Here is a 17,866-nt window from a genome sequence, read left to right on the forward strand (position 1 = left end):
GCCCACTGCAGTTTTGGAATTACTTCAACTACGACAGGGTACTCGGACTCAGCCGAGAACGCGATGGAGTTCCGCACCCTGGCTGCGGAGCTGCATTGGAGAGAGGATTGTTTGCACGGAATCTTCTTGGAAGGGCTATCCTCGCGCCTGCAGAATGAGCTAGTAGGGATGTGAATCGTTTTCCATATCGTCTTAACGATAGAAATCGTGTGGCAGGGCAAGAAAATCGTCTTAGGCACGATTTTTTTAGTTAAAAAATCGTTAAAAATCGTTTTTTCCGATTAGTGCGCACTAACTCGAGTTAGTGCGCACTAACTGAAAATGATACAATTTGACACTTTTCAGGTTAGTTAAGGTCAGTTTAGGAATGAATATGTATTCCTATTGGCTGCCCTCTTATTTATTCATGTTACCAAGTTTCCTACTGACAGTATATGGGGGATGGGAAATGGAAACAGTTGGTAGCTTGACAAAACAAGTAATGTGATCAGTCAATGTGACTAGAACTTGTGCCCTAACCCTGATACCAGGGGTATTGTGATCTTCCTGCACACAGTGCCCTATCCCTATTAATACCAGGAGTGTTGTGATCTTCCTGCACACAGTGCCCTATCCCTAATACCAGGAGTGTTGTGATCTTCCTGCACACAGTGCCCTATTCCTGATACCGGGGGTGTTGTGATCTTCTTGCACACATCCCGGTATCAGGGATAGGGCACTGCATGCAGGAAGATCACAACACTCCTGGTATTAATAGGGATAGGGCACTGCATGCAGGAAGATCACAACACTCCTGGTATTAATAGGGATAGGGCACTGCATGCAGGAAGATCACAACACCCCTGGTATCAGGGATAGGGCACTGTGTGCAGGAAGATCACAATACCCCGGAGGAGTGAGGGTCAGGCAGCTCCCCCCTGTCTGTGAAGCCAGCCTCTCACTAGTAATGCAGGGAGGGAGTTGTCTCAGACTTCACCATCCTCCCCCCCCCCCCTCACCCACACACCATTCACTAGCTGGGACATGGGGGAAGTCAGGAGTGAGGGTCAGGCAGCTCCCCCCTGTCTGTGAAGCCAGCCTCTCACTAGTAATGCAGGGAGGGAGCTGTCTCAGACTTCACCATCCTCCCCCCCCCCCTCACCCACACACCATTCACTAGCTGGGACATGGGGGAAGTCAGGAGTGAGGGTCAGGCAGCTCCCCCCTGTCTGTGAAGCCAGCCTCTCACTAGTAATGCAGGGAGGGAGCTGTCTCAGACTTCACCATCCTCCCCCCCCCCTCACCCACACACCATTCACTAGCTGGGACATGGGGGAAGTCAGGAGTGAGGGTCAGGCAGCTCCCCCCTGTCTGTGAAGCCAGCCTCTCACTAGTAATGCAGGGAGGGAGCTGTCTCAGACTTCACCATCCTCCCCCCCCCCCTCACCCACACACCATTCACTAGCTGGGACATGGGGGAAGTCAGGAGTGAGGGTCAGGCAGCTCCCCCCTGTCTGTGAAGCCAGCCTCTCACTAGTAATGCAGGGAGGGAGCTGTCTCAGACTTCACCATCCTCCCCCCCCCCCTCACCCACACACCATTCACTAGCTGGGACATGGGGGAAGTCAGGAGTGAGGGTCAGGCAGCTCCCCCCTGTCTGTGAAGCCAGCCTCTCACTAGTAATGCAGGGAGGGAGCTGTCTCAGACTTCACCATCCTCCCCCCCCCCTCACCCACACACCATTCACTAGCTGGGACATGGGGGAAGTCAGGAGTGAGGGTCAGGCAGCTCCCCCCTGTCTGTGAAGCCAGCCTCTCACTAGTAATGCAGGGAGGGAGCTGTCTCAGACTTCACCATCCTCCCCCCCCCCCTCACCCACACACCATTCACTAGCTGGGACATGGGGGAAGTCAGGAGTGAGGGTCAGGCAGCTCCCCCCTGTCTGTGAAGCCAGCCTCTCACTAGTAATGCAGGGAGAGAGCTGTCTCAGACTTCACCATCCTCCCCCCCCCCCTCACCCACACACCATTCACTAGCTGGGACATGGGGGAAGTCAGGAGTGAGGGTCAGGCAGCTCCCCCCTGTCTGTGAAGCCAGCCTCTCACTAGTAATGCAGGGAGGGAGCTGTCTCAGACTTCACCATCCTCCCCCCCCCCCTCACCCACACACCATTCACTAGCTGGGACATGGGGGAAGTCAGGAGTGAGGGTCAGGCAGCTCCCCCCTGTCTGTGAAGCCAGCCTCTCACTAGTAATGCAGGGAGGGAGCTGTCTCAGACTGGTCTCAGGGTTAGGGCACTGTGTGCAGGAAGATCACAACACTCCTGGTATTAATAGGGATAGGGCACTGTAAGAGATGACTGTAGTAGATTGAATAAAGATCTGATGTTTCTGCTCTCCTCACACCAAACAAAAACAACACACAAGCAGAGAAGCCCTTCTTACAAAGCTGAGCTAGTGAGTTAAGTAGGAGGAAAAGTAAACATACTTGTGCCAGTGTGGCTACTTAAAAAATACACTTACCAACAATCAATTACATATATTTGAACTGTGTACAGTTCCAGCCAGGACCACCTTTCTAAAATGCACAGTGATTGGCAAATTCAACATGCACTAGCATTTCAGGTGCCTGCTAACAAAAATAATAAACAAACAAGTTCTAGTCACGTGAGTGCTGATCATTACATTACTTTTTTTGTCAAGCTTCCAACTGTTTCCATTTCACATCCCCCCAACCATTACCTCAGTATTAGCCTTGGTAACATCAATAGATAAGAGCACAGCCAGCCAATAGGAATACATACATACATATTCATTCCTAAGTGACCTTTACTGACCTGGGAAGTGTGAACACTTTGTTTCATTTTCTGTTGGTGTTCGTTAGTTTCCAGTTCCATTTCCCATCCCCCCAACCATCACCTCAGTGGTAACCTTGGTAACATCAATAGATAAGAGGGCAGCCAGCCAATAGGAACACATATTCATTCCTAACTGACCTTCAGTGACCTGGAAAGTGTTTATTTGTATCATTTTCAGTTAGTGCGCACTAAATCGAGTTAGTGCGCACTAACGGGGAGTTAGTGCGCACTAACGGGGAGTTAGTGCGCACTAACACGATTTAACGATTTTTAACGATAAATCGTTAGAATTTCTATTGTATCGTGTTCTATAACGATTTAAGACGATATAAACATTATCGGACGATAATTTTAATCGTTGAAAAACGATTCACATCCCTATGAGCTAGCAGCGAAAGAACTCCCAGACGACCTCAATGGCATGATAGAGTTGGCCAATCAAGTGGATCGGCGGATGCGGTTTCGCCTTCCGGTAGTCAGGCCAGTGAGAAGGCCCTCATCTTCCTCAAAAAGTGCATCTGAAGCCCTTCGGGCACCCGCCGAGGAGCCCATGGAGTTGGGTCGTGGGAGAGTGTCTCCTCAAGAGCGCTGGCAGCGTGCGAGAGAAGGACTTTGCTTTTATTGCGGCACGGCAGGCCATCGGATAGCCGCCTGTCCAGTACAACCGGAAAACTCTCGGGCCTAGGACCAGAAGGAAGTCTCGTCCTGGGCCGTACCACACCCGCACCTCCGTTAATGTTGCCAGTGGCATTAACCTCGACTGATGGGGAGTTCCACACGCTAGCCCTTGTGGACTCCGGCTCTGGTGGAAATTTTATTATGAAAGGCCTAGTGGATCATCTAAAGATTCCACAAGTTTGTTTTCCGGCCCCGATGGTCATTTCCTCGATTCAAGGGAAACCTCTTCCTGAACGGGTCACACACACCACTATTCCTGTCCAGCTGCAGGCTGGGGTACTGCATCAAGAACAGATGTCATTCTATGTCTTCCAAACCTGCCAGCCCCTTATGCCGCATACGCGGACGTTTTCTCGAAGAAAAAGGCAGAGATTCTTCCTCCCCATCGGAAGTTCGATTGCGCCATCCAGCTCCTTCCTGGCACCGAACTGCCTCGGGGTCGCACCTACGCCCTCTCACCCGCGGAGACGCAGGCTATGAGCGAGTATATCAAGGAGAATGTGGAGAAGGGCTTCATCTGGAAATCCAAATCCCCGGCTGGGTCTGGCTTCTTCTTTGTCGCAAAGAAGGACGGGAGTCTTTATCCCTGTATCGACTACCAGGACTTAAATGCCATTATGGTCAAGGATCGTTACCCATTACCCCTTATCTCGGAGCTCTTTGACCGGCTACAAGGGGCAAGGATCTTTTCCAAATTAGATCTTCGAGGGGCCTACAACCTCATCTGAATTAAAGAAGGTGATGAGTGGAAGACGGCCTTCAATACCCGAGACGGCTACTATGAGTATTTATTGATGCCATTTGGGCTCTGTAATGCTCCTGCGGTGTTCTAGAACACCATGAACGAGATATTCCGTGATCTCCTGTACAAGTGCGTAGTAGTATACTTGGACGACATTTTAGTATTTTCGGATTCCCTGACGATGCACCGTCAACACGTCATCCAGGTGTTGCAACGTCTCCAAGAACACCAGCTATACGCAAAATTGGAAAAGTGCCTCTTTGAGAAGGAGTCCCTTCCTTTCTTGGGATACATCATCTCCAACGAAGGCTTCCATATGGACCCTCAGAAGCTGCAAGCCATTCGGAATGGCTCCAGCTGTCCGGACTGAAGGCGCTCCAACGATTCTTGGGGTTCGCAAATTATTATCGCTCATTCATCCCCCACTATGCGACCTTAGTGGCCCTGATGACGGCCCGACCTGGAAGGGCGCAAATCCCAAGGAGTGGCCTTCGAGAGCGGAGACCGCCTTTCATCGCCTCAAGGAGGCGTTCCTGCAGCAGCCATGCCTTCGACATCCAGATCCGCAACGGCCGTTCATCATTGAGGTAGATGCCTCATCGGAAGGCATAGGGGCCGTTCTGAGTCAGACGTCTGATACTCACAAACTTCATCCGTGTGCCTTCCTCTCGCGCCAGTTCTTCCCAGCAGAGAGAAATTACGCCATAGGCGATAAGGAGTTGTTGGCGATCAAGGTCGCCCTTGAGGAATGGCATTCCTGGCTAGAGGGGGCACAACATCAATTCACTGTCTACATGGACCACAAGAATCTCGAATACTTGCACTGGGCACAACAACTCAACCCCCGGCAAGCACGCTGGGCTCTGTTTTTTACCCAGTTTAATTTTGTGCTCCACTACAGACCGGCAGAGAAGAATGCCAAGGCCGACGCCCTATCACGGGTATTTGAATCAGCGGAAGGTTCTGAGGAACTGTGATTCATCATCGACCCATCTCGCATCCTCTTGTCGGCTACCACTACTGTCCCTCCTGGAAAGACTCTGGTTCCGCCAGGCCTGCGGAAACAAGTATTGGCATGGGCTCACGACTCCCATTGTTCCGGTCACCCAGGACAATCTCGGACCCTACAAAACCTGCGCCACTCTTACTGGTGGCCAAAGGTCAACAAGGACGTCCGGGCGTATGTGGAGTCCTGTCAGGCCTGTGCCCGCCATAGGAGAATCTTCGGTTCAACCCCGGACCTACTTCAGTCGCTACCTGCGCCTTCTGAACCATGGACCCATGTGGCTACCAACTTCGTTGTAGACCTGCCACCGTCCAGCGGCAACACAGCAATTTGGGTGGTCATCGATCGTTTTAGTAAAATGACGCACTTCGTACCATTGCCAGGGTTGCTATCTGCTCCGCAACTGGCTCAGCTGTTTGTCCAACACGTCTTCAGGCTTCATGGCCTCCCTAAAAGCATCCTCTCGGATCGTGGCCCACAATTCACTGCCAAGTTTGGGAGGGCCCTTTGTTTGAAGTTCGATGTTACATTAGACTATACGTCCGGTTACCATCCTCAGACCAATGGTATCGCTGAAAGAACTAACCAGACGTTGAAACAATTCCTCCAACTATACGTCAATGAGAAACAAGATGACTGGGCTAGTCTGCTACCCTGGGCCGAATTTGCGCTAAATTCCCATATCTCCGCGGCAACGGGATCCTCCCCGTTTCAGATAGTTTAGGGGAAACAGCCACGACCGCACTGCCTGTCCCCACCATAGTGACGTCTCCAGTAGCCCAGCTCTTGGCTGAAGAGCTGCATCGCCTCTGGTTATCCACGAAGCGCGCCCTGATCAAGGCCGGTCAGGCAGCTAAGAAGTATGCGGACCAGCGCAGGAGGCCATACCCTCCTCTCTGACCGGGCCAAAAGGTTTGGTTAAGTACGCAATTTATCCGTCTGAAGCTGCCATCGTCACGACTGGCTCCGCGATTCATCGGGCCGCTCCCCATCATTCGGCAAGTGGGTGCAGTCTCATATCAACTTCACCTCCCTCCGTCTCTTAAGATACACAATACCTTTCACGTCTCTCTCCTGAAACCTCTGGTATTGTCATGGCCCTCCAGAACGCCTCCAACTCCCCAACCTGTGGTCTCCGAAGATGACCTCACCTACCAGGTTCGGGAGGTCCTGGATGTGAGAAAACATCGCAAAAGGTGGGAGTATCTGTTGGCATGGGAGGGTTTTGGCCCCGAAGAAAACTCCTGGGAGCCATTGGCTAACATCCTGGATCGGAGCCTATTGGACCAGTTCCACAGAGACCACCCGGCTAAGCCCAGGCCTCCGGGGAGGCGCCCTAAAGAGGGGGGTACTGTTGTGTCCCGCGGCCGTGGCAGGCCATGACCTCGATCCCCTACCTAGTCTGCGGCGGCAACCCGCCGCGGCAGCCTCAGGGGAAACCCCTGACCGGGTGCTCGGTGCCCCGGCACGGGTCCCCGGCCGGACCGTCAGGGGGAGAGCCGTCCCTGCTCTGCCCCCGCACAGTCTCTGCAGTCGTTCCTCCACGGAGGAAATCAAAGATGGCCATCGCCATCTTTAGGCGTGAGGCCTCGCCCCCTTCACTACTTTAAAGGGACCTGATCCCTTTAACAACCTCACCTGTCCTGGATCAGCCTGAGCAGAGGAAGTATATAAGGGAGCTTCCTCTGCTCATTCTCTGACTTGGCAACGTCCTCCAGCATTGTCTTGTCTGCTTACCTCGGTGAGTTCTTGAGCTTGGATCCATGTTCCTGTTTTGGCTTGGTCTTCCCGGTTCCTGACTTTGGATTGGCTTCGGTACTTCTCTGGTGTGTGACTCGGATTGGCAAGCAGTAATTCTCTGGTGTGACCTCGGCCTGGTAAGCGATGACTCTCTGGCACTTGATCTTGGACCCCTCCTGGACTCCGTCTCCAAGGGCCCGCCTAAGTCCCAGCGGTCTGGGTCCCTACGGGCTCCTCCTGGGGGGACCGCAGACTTCCAGGGTGAAGCTTCAGTCAGCCCTTGCACCGATACCATGACTCCTCGGGGTCCACCTAAGTCCCAGCGGTCTGGGTCCCTACGGGCTCCTCTTGGGGGGACCACAGACTTCCAGGGGTGAAGATTCAGCTCCTCTTCTAGTTTCTTCATCTGTCTGCAGTCGTCTCCGCCTCCAGAGCCGAGGGTCAACTGCGCTCCTCTTCTGCCTCGCCACCCGACGAGAGAACCTACGGAACCTCCGCAAGGTATTCCATCCTCTCATCGGGCCAAGGGTCCACAAGCCTGAGCTTAACAAGTTACCTTTGAAGTCACTCAAGTGTCTGATCTATGCGCACCTGAGTGACTGTCAGTTTTCCACTATGATCTAGTTTTAAAGATGCTCTTTCTCTTTTTGAAACATTAGCACCAGCAGCCAGGTTCCACACTAGTTAGGTAAGGGATAGAAAAAAAAGGTCTAAGAAGATTCAAAGGTAGATCTATGGTGGAATTGAGCCAAGTGATATGAATTAGTTCTCTAAGGCCCAAGAAAGAGCTTAGACAGAGCGAATATTCAGAAATAACAGCTCTATCCAAAGAAAAAAAACATAATTTCCTCAGTGTTTGCTACAGGTTGTACAAGTCAAAGTTCTGTGTCAGGTGCTTCAAGAGTCTCATTTTGCCCATCAGAAGTTGTGATGACTAAATCATTCTAGTTCAGTTCTTTCTCAACTCTCTCTAATTAAGAGAGAGAATAAGAAAAAGAAATGGACAACTAGAAATAGAATCTGGGCCTAAACAGATGATATTTTGTGCATTTAAAGTATATTTGGTAAGAACACCTATCTAAAGAATCCAGCAGTACAGGGTCAATGCTTTCCTCATATAGCATGCTTCTCAGTGCAGACAAGTAAAAAATGTACAAACAATGCATTTCAGTGATAATAGTTTGATTATCTTCTGATGTTTCAATTACCTTAAATTTGTGGAGAAGCTGCTCTATTACTTCTTCTGTTTTCATATTACTATTTGTGCTTACTTTTGTTTGTGATCCAAAGGCTGGAGTGAAAATTGATGTCTAGAAGTCAATAACAAATGCAATATTATTAATGGAACAAAAGTTCCAGTTAGGGTATCACATAGTAATATGGGGAATGGACAGCAGAAAAAAAGATGAATTGGTGTATCCAGTCTGCCCAATTGTCTTCCTTCCTGGTTTTCTACCACTTTGGGTAGATCAGAATACAGATTATCAATACTTAGACCAACACTTCCCACCCCCAGTTCTTTTATCAAACTTTCCAGCCTATTAGTACTTATTTTTAAAGCACTACTAGACATACGCAGCATGGAACATAAATATACAAAGACACTCCCTACTCTATGGAGCTTACAAACTAATCTAGGCAATTCAAACATGACAAACAAGAGCCTGTGGGAAGTGTATGTATTGTAGATAAGTGTTTAGGATTTAAAAGCAGTCTCAAAAAGGTGAATTTTTAGACTGGACTTGAAGATGGCCAGAGAGGGCATTGACTCAGGAAGTCTATTCCAGGCATATGGTGTAGCAAAGTGGAAAGCACAGAATTCAGAGCTGGCATTGATGAGGAAAAGATCAGATAAGAGCAACTTTCCAGATGAATGGATAAGAGAGAAGATAGGTAATGAAGAGCTACAGAATGAATGCATTTATAGACATGTAAGAGAAGCAAGAAATGTATGCAGAAAAGGACAGGGAGCCAATGTAGTGGCTTGAGAAGAGACGTTACATGGTCATAGCAACAGTGAAGGAAAATAACTCATGCAGCAAAATTTTGAATAGATTGCAGAGGAGAAAGATGGTTCAATGGAAGTTTCAGTAGTCTAAGATGGAGGCAATAAGTGAGTGGCTTAAGCATTTTGGTAGCATGCTTAGAAAAGAAGGAACAGATTTTAGCAATGTTATACAGGAAGAACAGACATGATTTAGCAGTGTTTGGATGTTCATAGAAAAAGAAGGAGAAGAATCAAAACTGACCCGAAGGTTATGGTCAAGGGAACCAGGAGGGCGAGTGCATCATCCACAGAGACAAAAAAAGAGAGAAGAGAAGAAGGTTTTGGGGAAGACAAGAACTTCTATCTTGGCCATATTAAGTGGGATGAGGGCTTTGCATGTCACTAATATTTTCCCCCAAAAAAATATTTTTCTAAGCTAAGGGGCGGATTTTCATACTCCGCGAATAGGCCTACTTTTGTTTGCGCTCCAGGTGCAACCAAAGTACGCTGGATTTTAGTAGATACGCGCGGAGCCGCGCGTATCTGCTAAAAACCTGGATCGGCGCGCGCAAGGCTATCGATTTTGTATAGCCAGTGCGCGCCGAGCCGCGCAGCCTACCCCCGTTCCCTCCGAGGCCGCTCCGAAATCGGAGCGGCCTCAGAGGGAACTTCCTTTTGCCCTCCCCTCACCTTCCCCTCCCTTCTCCTACCTAACCCACCCACCCGGCCCTGTCTAAGCCCCCACCTTACCTTTGTCGGGGGATTTACGCCTCCCAGAGGGAGGCGTAAATCCCCGCGCGTCAGCGGGCCTCCTGCGCGCCGGGACGCGACCTGGGGGCGGGTCCGGAGGGCGCAGCCACACCCCCGGGCCGCCCTGGGCCGTAGCCACACCCCCGGGCTCGCCCCCGGAACGCTCCCGACACGCCCCGAAAACGCCGCGCGGTTCGGGCCCGCCCCCGACACGCCCCCTCCGAAAACCCCGGGACTTACGCGAGTCCCGGGGCTCTGCGCGCGCCGGTTGGCCTATGTAAAATAGGCTTACCGGCGCGCAGGGCCCTGCTCGCCTAAATCCGCCCGGTTTTGGGCGGATTTAGGCGAGCAGGGCTCTGAAAATCCGCCCCTAAGGGCAGTAGGAAGAGTGTTGGGGTTTGGAATTCATCCCATTGTTTTAACCCTACCTTTTTAGAGAAGAAGCAACTTGGGGTTTATAAACCCTGGAAGCATGCCCCATGGGTTAGAGGGTAGGAGCTGAGGAGAGAATCAGGAGAACAGTCAGAGATCACCCCTTGATCTCAGGCCAAATTTGGAGATGGAGGAGAAGGAGAGGAGAGTGGGGACTCAACTCAAGTCTCAACTGAGGAGAGCTGTGTGCTGGAGATTCACCCAGAGTCTCTACCAGAAGAGAAGTGTTTGACTTTTGGAGATTTATTCATTGGACCTTGGTCTGAAGGGAAGGGTTGCACACCTGTCTCCCTGAAGATTGGGGTTGGAGTTTTGTTTGCCCAAGCATCTGCAGAAGCAAGGGTGAAGATTTTTTAAGGAAAGAGTGGCAGTAGAAACAATTGTTGAAGGTTTGGATTTCTAAAGGTTTTGTGGATTTTTTTGATCCCTGTTGGATAGTTTTTTTCAGGATTTGGGGACTATTTCTTCCACTACATTTTGGTGGATGTTAAGAGTTACACTCCAGCTATCCCACCCTCACTGGTGAGGATATTTTCTTCTTAGGATAAAGATGCAAGAGCAGAAAGGGAAGTGATTAGAAGAAGAATGGACAGAGAAAACTTCCACCTTTTGGTGATTATTGTATGTATGCTGATTCTTATTTGTATAATCTTGGCTTGGATACTCTTCTTTAAGTTACAGTAAAGACAATCTTTTATTTGAATGCCACCTACAGACTCCAGTGTGGACTTACTAGGGGATGGATGGACCCTGTTGTGACTCCTGGTTTCTCCTTGGGGTTTTGATTTTTTGACTTCCCTGCTCTTATTCTTTATCATCTGGCACCTCCTGGAGACTTTTTAACTAGAGTGTGAAGTTATCACTGAAATTGTGATCAACAGCACCAGAGGCCCCAGAAGAGAGATTTTCCACCCGGACCCATAGCACTCTTAGTCAAGGATAAAGCACAAAACAAGTTTAAATGTGGTAGTGAGACAACCGGACAGTGATGTCAATCAAGCAGGCTGAGATTTGTCCCTGGATTCTTGGTTAAAATTTCTCAATTTGAGATGTGAACATAAAGGAAAACTATATTTAGATTAGGAAAAAGGAGATAGTATCCATTAGGGTATGCCAAAAGTTGTTTTAAAAAAATGTGAGAGCTATAATAACAGGTGTAAAAAGCATCACTGGCCCTTTACCAGCAGCTTTTGCCTTAGATAGTTTAGCACTTATTTAAAAGAGAGGAAGGTTACTAAACATTTTTGGCATTTTGTGACGGAGTGAAAGAAATGGGTTTGTTGCATCTATGTTTCCTATTTTTCCATGTTTAAAAGGTAAAACATGTCAAACTTTCTTCCACAGAGAGTTGAATGACTGAAGGCTGCAGTGTCCTGGTCTGGACTTAAGCCAGTCTCAAAAAGGAATATTCACGTCTTTGGACTGCTGCAGGTGAATACAAGGTCTGTATGTGTTTTGGGTAATTGAGAATTTGTAGGCAGGTGTGTGGGCAGATTGGGAGTTGTTATAGAGCAGCTGTTTTGAGTCCTGTGCGCTCTGAATATCTTTATTCAAGATGTAACAAATATTTTTGGGGAGCTGAATAGCTGGTAAATATCTATTGTTTTTTTACAGCCGTTGCTATTCGACAACTGTGCTTTTCCCAAAAAATTCACTCAATTTGTTGTCCTCCAGAGTCTGAAATGATTTTTGATGAATTGAAGCATAATATTGATATAAGGAACTGACAAAAATTCAGTCCATTTTAGCATACCATATAAAGGAAAGAATGCCAATGAGATTGTGTATTTTTTTTTGGTTGTCTAGTCACACCACATTTTTATTATATGTCAGGGGGTACAAGAGGATTCTGATACAAACTATTTTTATGTGATCCATGTATATGTGTGGATGCCCATGTAAATGCTTCCAGAAAGAAGACACCATTAGTTTTATATTTAACGAGTTTTATATACCGTCATATGGAATCATCAAAATAACGCCATCATAACGGTATATATGGAACTTCCTGTTATTGTGAAGGGGGGGGTTATTGTTGTCGTATATGAAATGTTAGGCTACTCCACATAAAGTTTCATTCTTGAATTATTTTGCAGTTGAATTCTAATACTGTTGACAATGTGAGAGAGTTTTTCCTATCTCTTAGACACCACCATAGTATTTCAGCCTTTGCACCTTGTAGTTGTAGAAATGTCCATTGATGGAGAACCTGTGATGCTGCGTTTCTCTCCGCTCAGCTGTGTTGGGCTTTATCCTTTTCTTCACCAGCGCTGCATCACTCATAGTTCGATACAGTGAGGGCGAATCTGGGTCTACATTTCCTTTGGGCCTCAGAGTGCTGTTGTCATAAGATGGATATACTAGACAGAAAAGAATACGACAAGTAGTAACATGTTTAAAAAGCAAGAAACCCAACACTGCCTGCAGTTCTTCTACATCTGATGGAGTTAAAAAGCACAAGTTTGTATTCTTCAGCTGTAAACCATCAGTATTCACCTCAGTTTTGGAAATCTTTGCAAATGCATCAATCAATATTGATATTTTAACTCCCTTCAGATTGTGACTTTTTTTTTGTTTGTAATACTTTTTATTGAATTTCAACTGGTTTTAAAACAATACAACAATACAATGTCAACCAGGTGTAATGTCATAGAGATCTAGTATAACAATGTGCAGCCAGGTAAGCTTAAATCCTCATAGCGACCGGACATAACCTCCCACCCATCCCGTCCCCCCACCCCTCCCACCCAGACCCAGCACCTTAAGCGTACTTAGGAAGTCCAACTATGTAGTTAGTGATGTGCGTTGATCTTCAGAGTTGATTGTGACTTTTAATCATTTTCCAGGTTTCAAAGAAAGAGACTACCGTGATAGTCAAAGCGAAAAGTTTTTATACTAATTTGACTTTAGTTATCCACTGAGCAGTGATGAAATGAGTTTTTTCACGAGTGTACCCCTTGAGTCAGACTGATAGTCCAGCGGTAATGCTCTGCATTGCCATGTGTGTAATCTGGGGTTGATTACTCTACCTGGCATCTGTTCATCAGGCCAGGCCGATGCTGTGGAGACAATGTTTACGGCCGTTGGTGGGGCTGGGGATTGGGAATACCAGTCATCAAGCAACAGTAACATTTATGGGTGGGAACAGAGCCCATGCATACCAGGTTACAAAGGGAGCCCTGGTCTGCAGCCCTTTACTGACAACTGGCACTGATACAGCTGAGTTATAAAAGGGGAAGGGAAAGAAGGAATACAAAAAATGATGAAAACCCCCCAAATAATTGCAAATAAAGGTTAATAGCTCCACAGTCTCATTAGATGCAGGTTCTGACTGAGATGGAAGCCCAAAGAAGCAGAAGGAAACAGCTAGTCCAAAAAATAAAACAGAGTGCTCTTTTGGCATTATTAGGAATTTAGAACTTGAAAACAAATCTAGAGAGAATGCAAGAGTGATTCTTAGTGGCACAGTAGATGGCAGCAGATAAGAACCATTTTGTTCATGCAGTCTGCTCAGTAGTCATCCTCTCTGGTTCTCTACTTCCTTGGGTAATGAGCATATTCATTCTTTCAGCTTCATTTATTCTTAGTGTTAAAGTATGTCACATTTTTGTCCACATATAGTATATCTTGAGTTTGTTGACCCTCAGATTTGCAGATATAATAACGCTTTCATAAATAGTGTGTCGGTGAATGTATGTACTTATTAAAATCATTCTATATAATACCGGGGAAATCATGCTATAAAACTGGAAGCTATGGGTGATGTCTTTCTGCATTCCTTTTTTTAAAATTGCATCTCCCCTGTTCAGTTTTAAAATTTCCAATTTACACCCAGTCAGAGCTGCTTACTTTCAAGTCCTTTTGATTATTCATGTATAGTCAATTCAAAATTGATGATTCTGGTTAAGCAGGGAGGAGGTTGGTTTGTATGCAGTGTTATTAGTTTAAAATGTGTAGGTGGTGAGGTTCCTGCAAAGATAACCATTACTCCTCCCTTCCCATCCTAATCCACCTCAAACCTCACCACCTACACATTTTAAACTAATAACACTGCACACAAACCAACCTCCCCCCGCTTAACCAGAATCATCAATTTTGAATTGACTATACATGAATAATCAAAAGGGACTTGCCCCTCCTATGTATAGGAGGGACTGAAGAGTGGTCTGGCTGTATTTTCCTTGGACTGAGGTAGGATGTAAGGTTTTATTAATGTTTAGATATGAAAGACTAAAATGCAGTTTGTTGTAAATTGCTTTGGGGTCTTGTGAAGTAGGCAATCAAATTTAAATAATAAATAAATATGAGCCTGATGTACTAAAGGGTAATTCCCATTTTGTGTCTATGGGAAAAATACTTAGTAAATAGACCCACATAAAAGTATTAAAAATGGAGGGGGGGGGGGGGGGGGTGCACAGCTAAGCTTTCCAAGGGTTTGCAACCCAGACTTGGAGTGAAAGACATAAGCTGATCACAGTGAATGTTCAAGGTAATTAAAACATGCATTAAGGTTCTATTAAAATGCAGATTTATTGACATTATTCTAGACAGTGTCAGCTAATGTGGCTGATAATTTCTATGACCAGCAATTTTGAAACATAGAAACATAATAGCAGAGAAAGACCGTATGGCCCATCCAGTAGAGATGTGAATCGTGTCCTCGATCGTCTTAACGATCGATTTCGGCTGGGAGGGGGAGGGAATCGTATTGTTGCCGTTTGGGTTTTAAAAATATCGTGAAAAATCGTTAAAATCGTGAGCCAACCCCCTAAAACCCACCCCCGACCCTTTAAATTAAATCCCCCACCCTCCCGAACCCCCCCCAAATGCTTTAAATTACCTGGGGATCCAACGGTGGTCCAGAACGGCGGCGGTCCGGAACGGCCCCCTCAATTGAATCCTTTTGTCTTCAACCGGCGCCATTTTGCAAAATGGCCACCGCAAAATGGCGGCGGCCATAGACAAAAACGATTCGACGCAGGAGGTCGTTCCGGACCCCCGCTGGACTTTTGGCAAGTCTTGTGGGGGTCAGGAGGCCCCCCCCAAGCTGGCCAAAAGTTTCTGGGAGTCCAGCGGGGTTCAGAAAGTGATTTCTTGCCGCGAATCGTTTTCCGTACGGAAAATGGCGCCGGCAGGAGATCGACTGCAGGTCGTTCAGCGGCGGTCCGGAACCCCCGCTGAACGACCTCCTGCAGTCGATCTCCTGCCGGCGCCATTTTTCCGTACGGAAAACGATTCGCGGCAAGAAATCGCTTCCTGAACCCCGCTGGACTCCCAGAAACTTTTGGCCAGCTTGGGGGGGCCTCCTGACCCCCACAAGACTTGCCAAAAGTCCAGCGGGGGTCCGGAACGACCTCCTGCATTGAATCGTTTTTGTCTATGGCCGCCACCATTTTGCGGCGGCCATTTTGCAAAATGGCGCCGGCTGAAGACAAAAGGATTCAATTGAGGGGGCCGTTCCGGACCGCCGCCGTTCTGGACCACCGCTGGATCCCCAGGTAATTTAAAGCATTTGGGGGGGGGGTTCGGGAGAGTGGGGGATTTAATTTAAAGGGTCGGGGGTGGGTTTTAGGGGGTTTTAGTGTGCCGGTTTTCCTGCCCTCCCCCTTCCCCCGATTTACGATTTTTTAACGATAAAATCGGGGGAATTGGTATTGTATCGTGGCCCTAACGATTTTTGACGATTTAAAATATATCGGACGATATTTTAAATCGTCAAAAAACGATTCACATCCCTACCATCCAGTCTGCCCATCCATCCAATTAAGTTAGCATTATAATTCTCATCACTTATAGAAACATTTTCACCTCCTATAAATTACCATATTCAAAATCATTGGCTTGGGAAACTAATTAGAAGGCATGGCCTAGCACTGCAAATCTATTTTTTAAATTGCATTTATTTATTTTATCCTCAGTCTCTTCCTGTCTCTTTGGGTTTCCAGCTCGACAGAGCTACAGCATCTTGAGTCTTCATTTGCAGCTTCCTGGGGATTTATTCCCCCTTTTTAACACCCCCCCCCCCCCCCATTTTCCATTTGGCTCAGCTATTGGAGTGACAGCCCCTCGGCCAGCGGACAAAGTCTGTGCCTCCTTCCCAACCATTTGGTGTCGATGCTGCAATGGCTGTGTCTCCCTCCTCTCACAGGCCGTGAATGGTCTATCTGCAGCAGCCTCCTGACCAGAAGCACCGCAGCTCCAAAGTGTGATCTGCTAAATGCTGTCCACTCCACAGTCTGTGTAGCTCTGACGGGAAGCCCCATTGAAATCAATGAGTGAAATGCCACACGAGCATGAGACACCTCTGAGATGCGACCTTGCCAACCATTTTTCAGTGGTCACCATTTTATTTCATATTCTGACTCACTGATGCTGTTACCTTCTTGGCCATTTGTTTCTTCATTTTCAGTCTTCACCATCTCATCCATATCACTAATGTGATAAAGATCTTCAAACTCTCCCCAACGTATCATTACACTGCAACAAATAATCAAGACATTTTTTTATGATGATGATGATTCCCTTTAGGAAGCATTAAGACAAGGTGAGCCTGTCCTTTAGCACAGAGTTCCAGGGAATCACTGAACCAATTCCACAAAAAAAAAACATCCAATGGTATCAGACATTGAACTGTTATGAAATGACATGAAAAAACAAGCAAGGAAAGCATGCAGTCTTGCTTTCCAAAACAGATTTGTAGAAGGAATGTGTGAGGTGTGGGTTTGGCCCGGCATTCCTTAAGCAGCTGGCCAAGTAGTAACCAACCTTGGGCCTTGACTGCTACCATCTTGTGCTCCTTGAACAGCTGGCCAGGTATTGGAGGGGTCTCAATACATTTGCATACTTCTCCCAATAGCCTTAGTGGATGACTTCAGAATTCACCACAACCCAACTAAAGGCCTGAACTGTTAGCAATCCATATTCCTCAAGTAGTTAGCCAGGTACTAGGGAGGTTGCAGTACATCTGCATACTTTTCTTGGTTACCTTGGTAAAATTCAGAGCATGCCCCATCCACTTTTGGGCTTCCACCAACTGGTCAGGCAGCACATGCCATTTCATTACCTCAGGTCAGTAGATTTTTCCTTGTCTTTATTTCCTATGGTTCCTTTACATCTACTCTTCCTGATGTTAAACCTCCCCAATTTTATTCCTTGTTGAAACTATTAGTAACATCAAGTCTACAGGCCCCATTCCCAGAAGCAGGCCTTCAGACATCTTCTTTTCTTGATCTGGCTATGACATCCTCCTCCACGGTGAACACTGCCATTTTGTTGTATATGGTGCTGTCCGACGTAAAGAAAGGCACTGTAGTAACTTCACTGCAGTGTGTTGTATGGGCGGAAGATGTCAGTTTTAGTGACTAGATCAAGAAAACAAGATACAAAAAGGCCTGTTCCTGGGCTTCTGGGTTTAAACCGTGGGACTGGATCCCAGCCTTGGGCCTGGGCCAGGCCTAGGCCAGGCTCCAGTGTCAAGTCAGCACCTAAGCCTCAAGCTTAGACATGGGCCTCAGGCCAGACCCTGGCATCAGGCCTAATCCTAGGCATAGATCTGGGCCTTGGTGACTGGGACCTAGCATCAGATAGGTCCTAGCATCAGGCCTAGGCCTAACCCCAGGTCTGGAACTCAGCAATGGGAGCCAGTCTGAGCCTCGGCAATGGGACCTGGCCTCTGGGCAGGGCCCCTCCCATTTT

General features: G+C 47.5%; 1 protein-coding gene across 3 annotated transcripts in view; it reads right to left on the minus strand.

Moving 5' to 3' along the window:
• The window catches only part of RASSF6 (Ras association domain family member 6), a 94,930-nt gene that overhangs the window by 18,258 nt on the left and 58,806 nt on the right, over nucleotides 1-17,866 (minus strand). For all 3 annotated transcript variants that reach the window (XM_029598852.1, XM_029598842.1, XM_029598859.1), the window contains 3 exons: nucleotides 16,551-16,648; nucleotides 12,347-12,531; nucleotides 8,211-8,312 (listed from right to left, as the gene is read on the minus strand). In XM_029598852.1, coding sequence (XP_029454712.1) covers nucleotides 8,211-8,312; nucleotides 12,347-12,531; nucleotides 16,551-16,648 — 385 coding nt within the window. The remainder of the gene's footprint in view (nucleotides 1-8,210; nucleotides 8,313-12,346; nucleotides 12,532-16,550; nucleotides 16,649-17,866) is intronic.

The sequence above is a fragment of the Rhinatrema bivittatum genome, chromosome 1, assembly GCF_901001135.1.
Source record: "Rhinatrema bivittatum chromosome 1, aRhiBiv1.1, whole genome shotgun sequence".
NCBI classification, from domain to species: Eukaryota; Metazoa; Chordata; class Amphibia; order Gymnophiona; family Rhinatrematidae; genus Rhinatrema; species Rhinatrema bivittatum.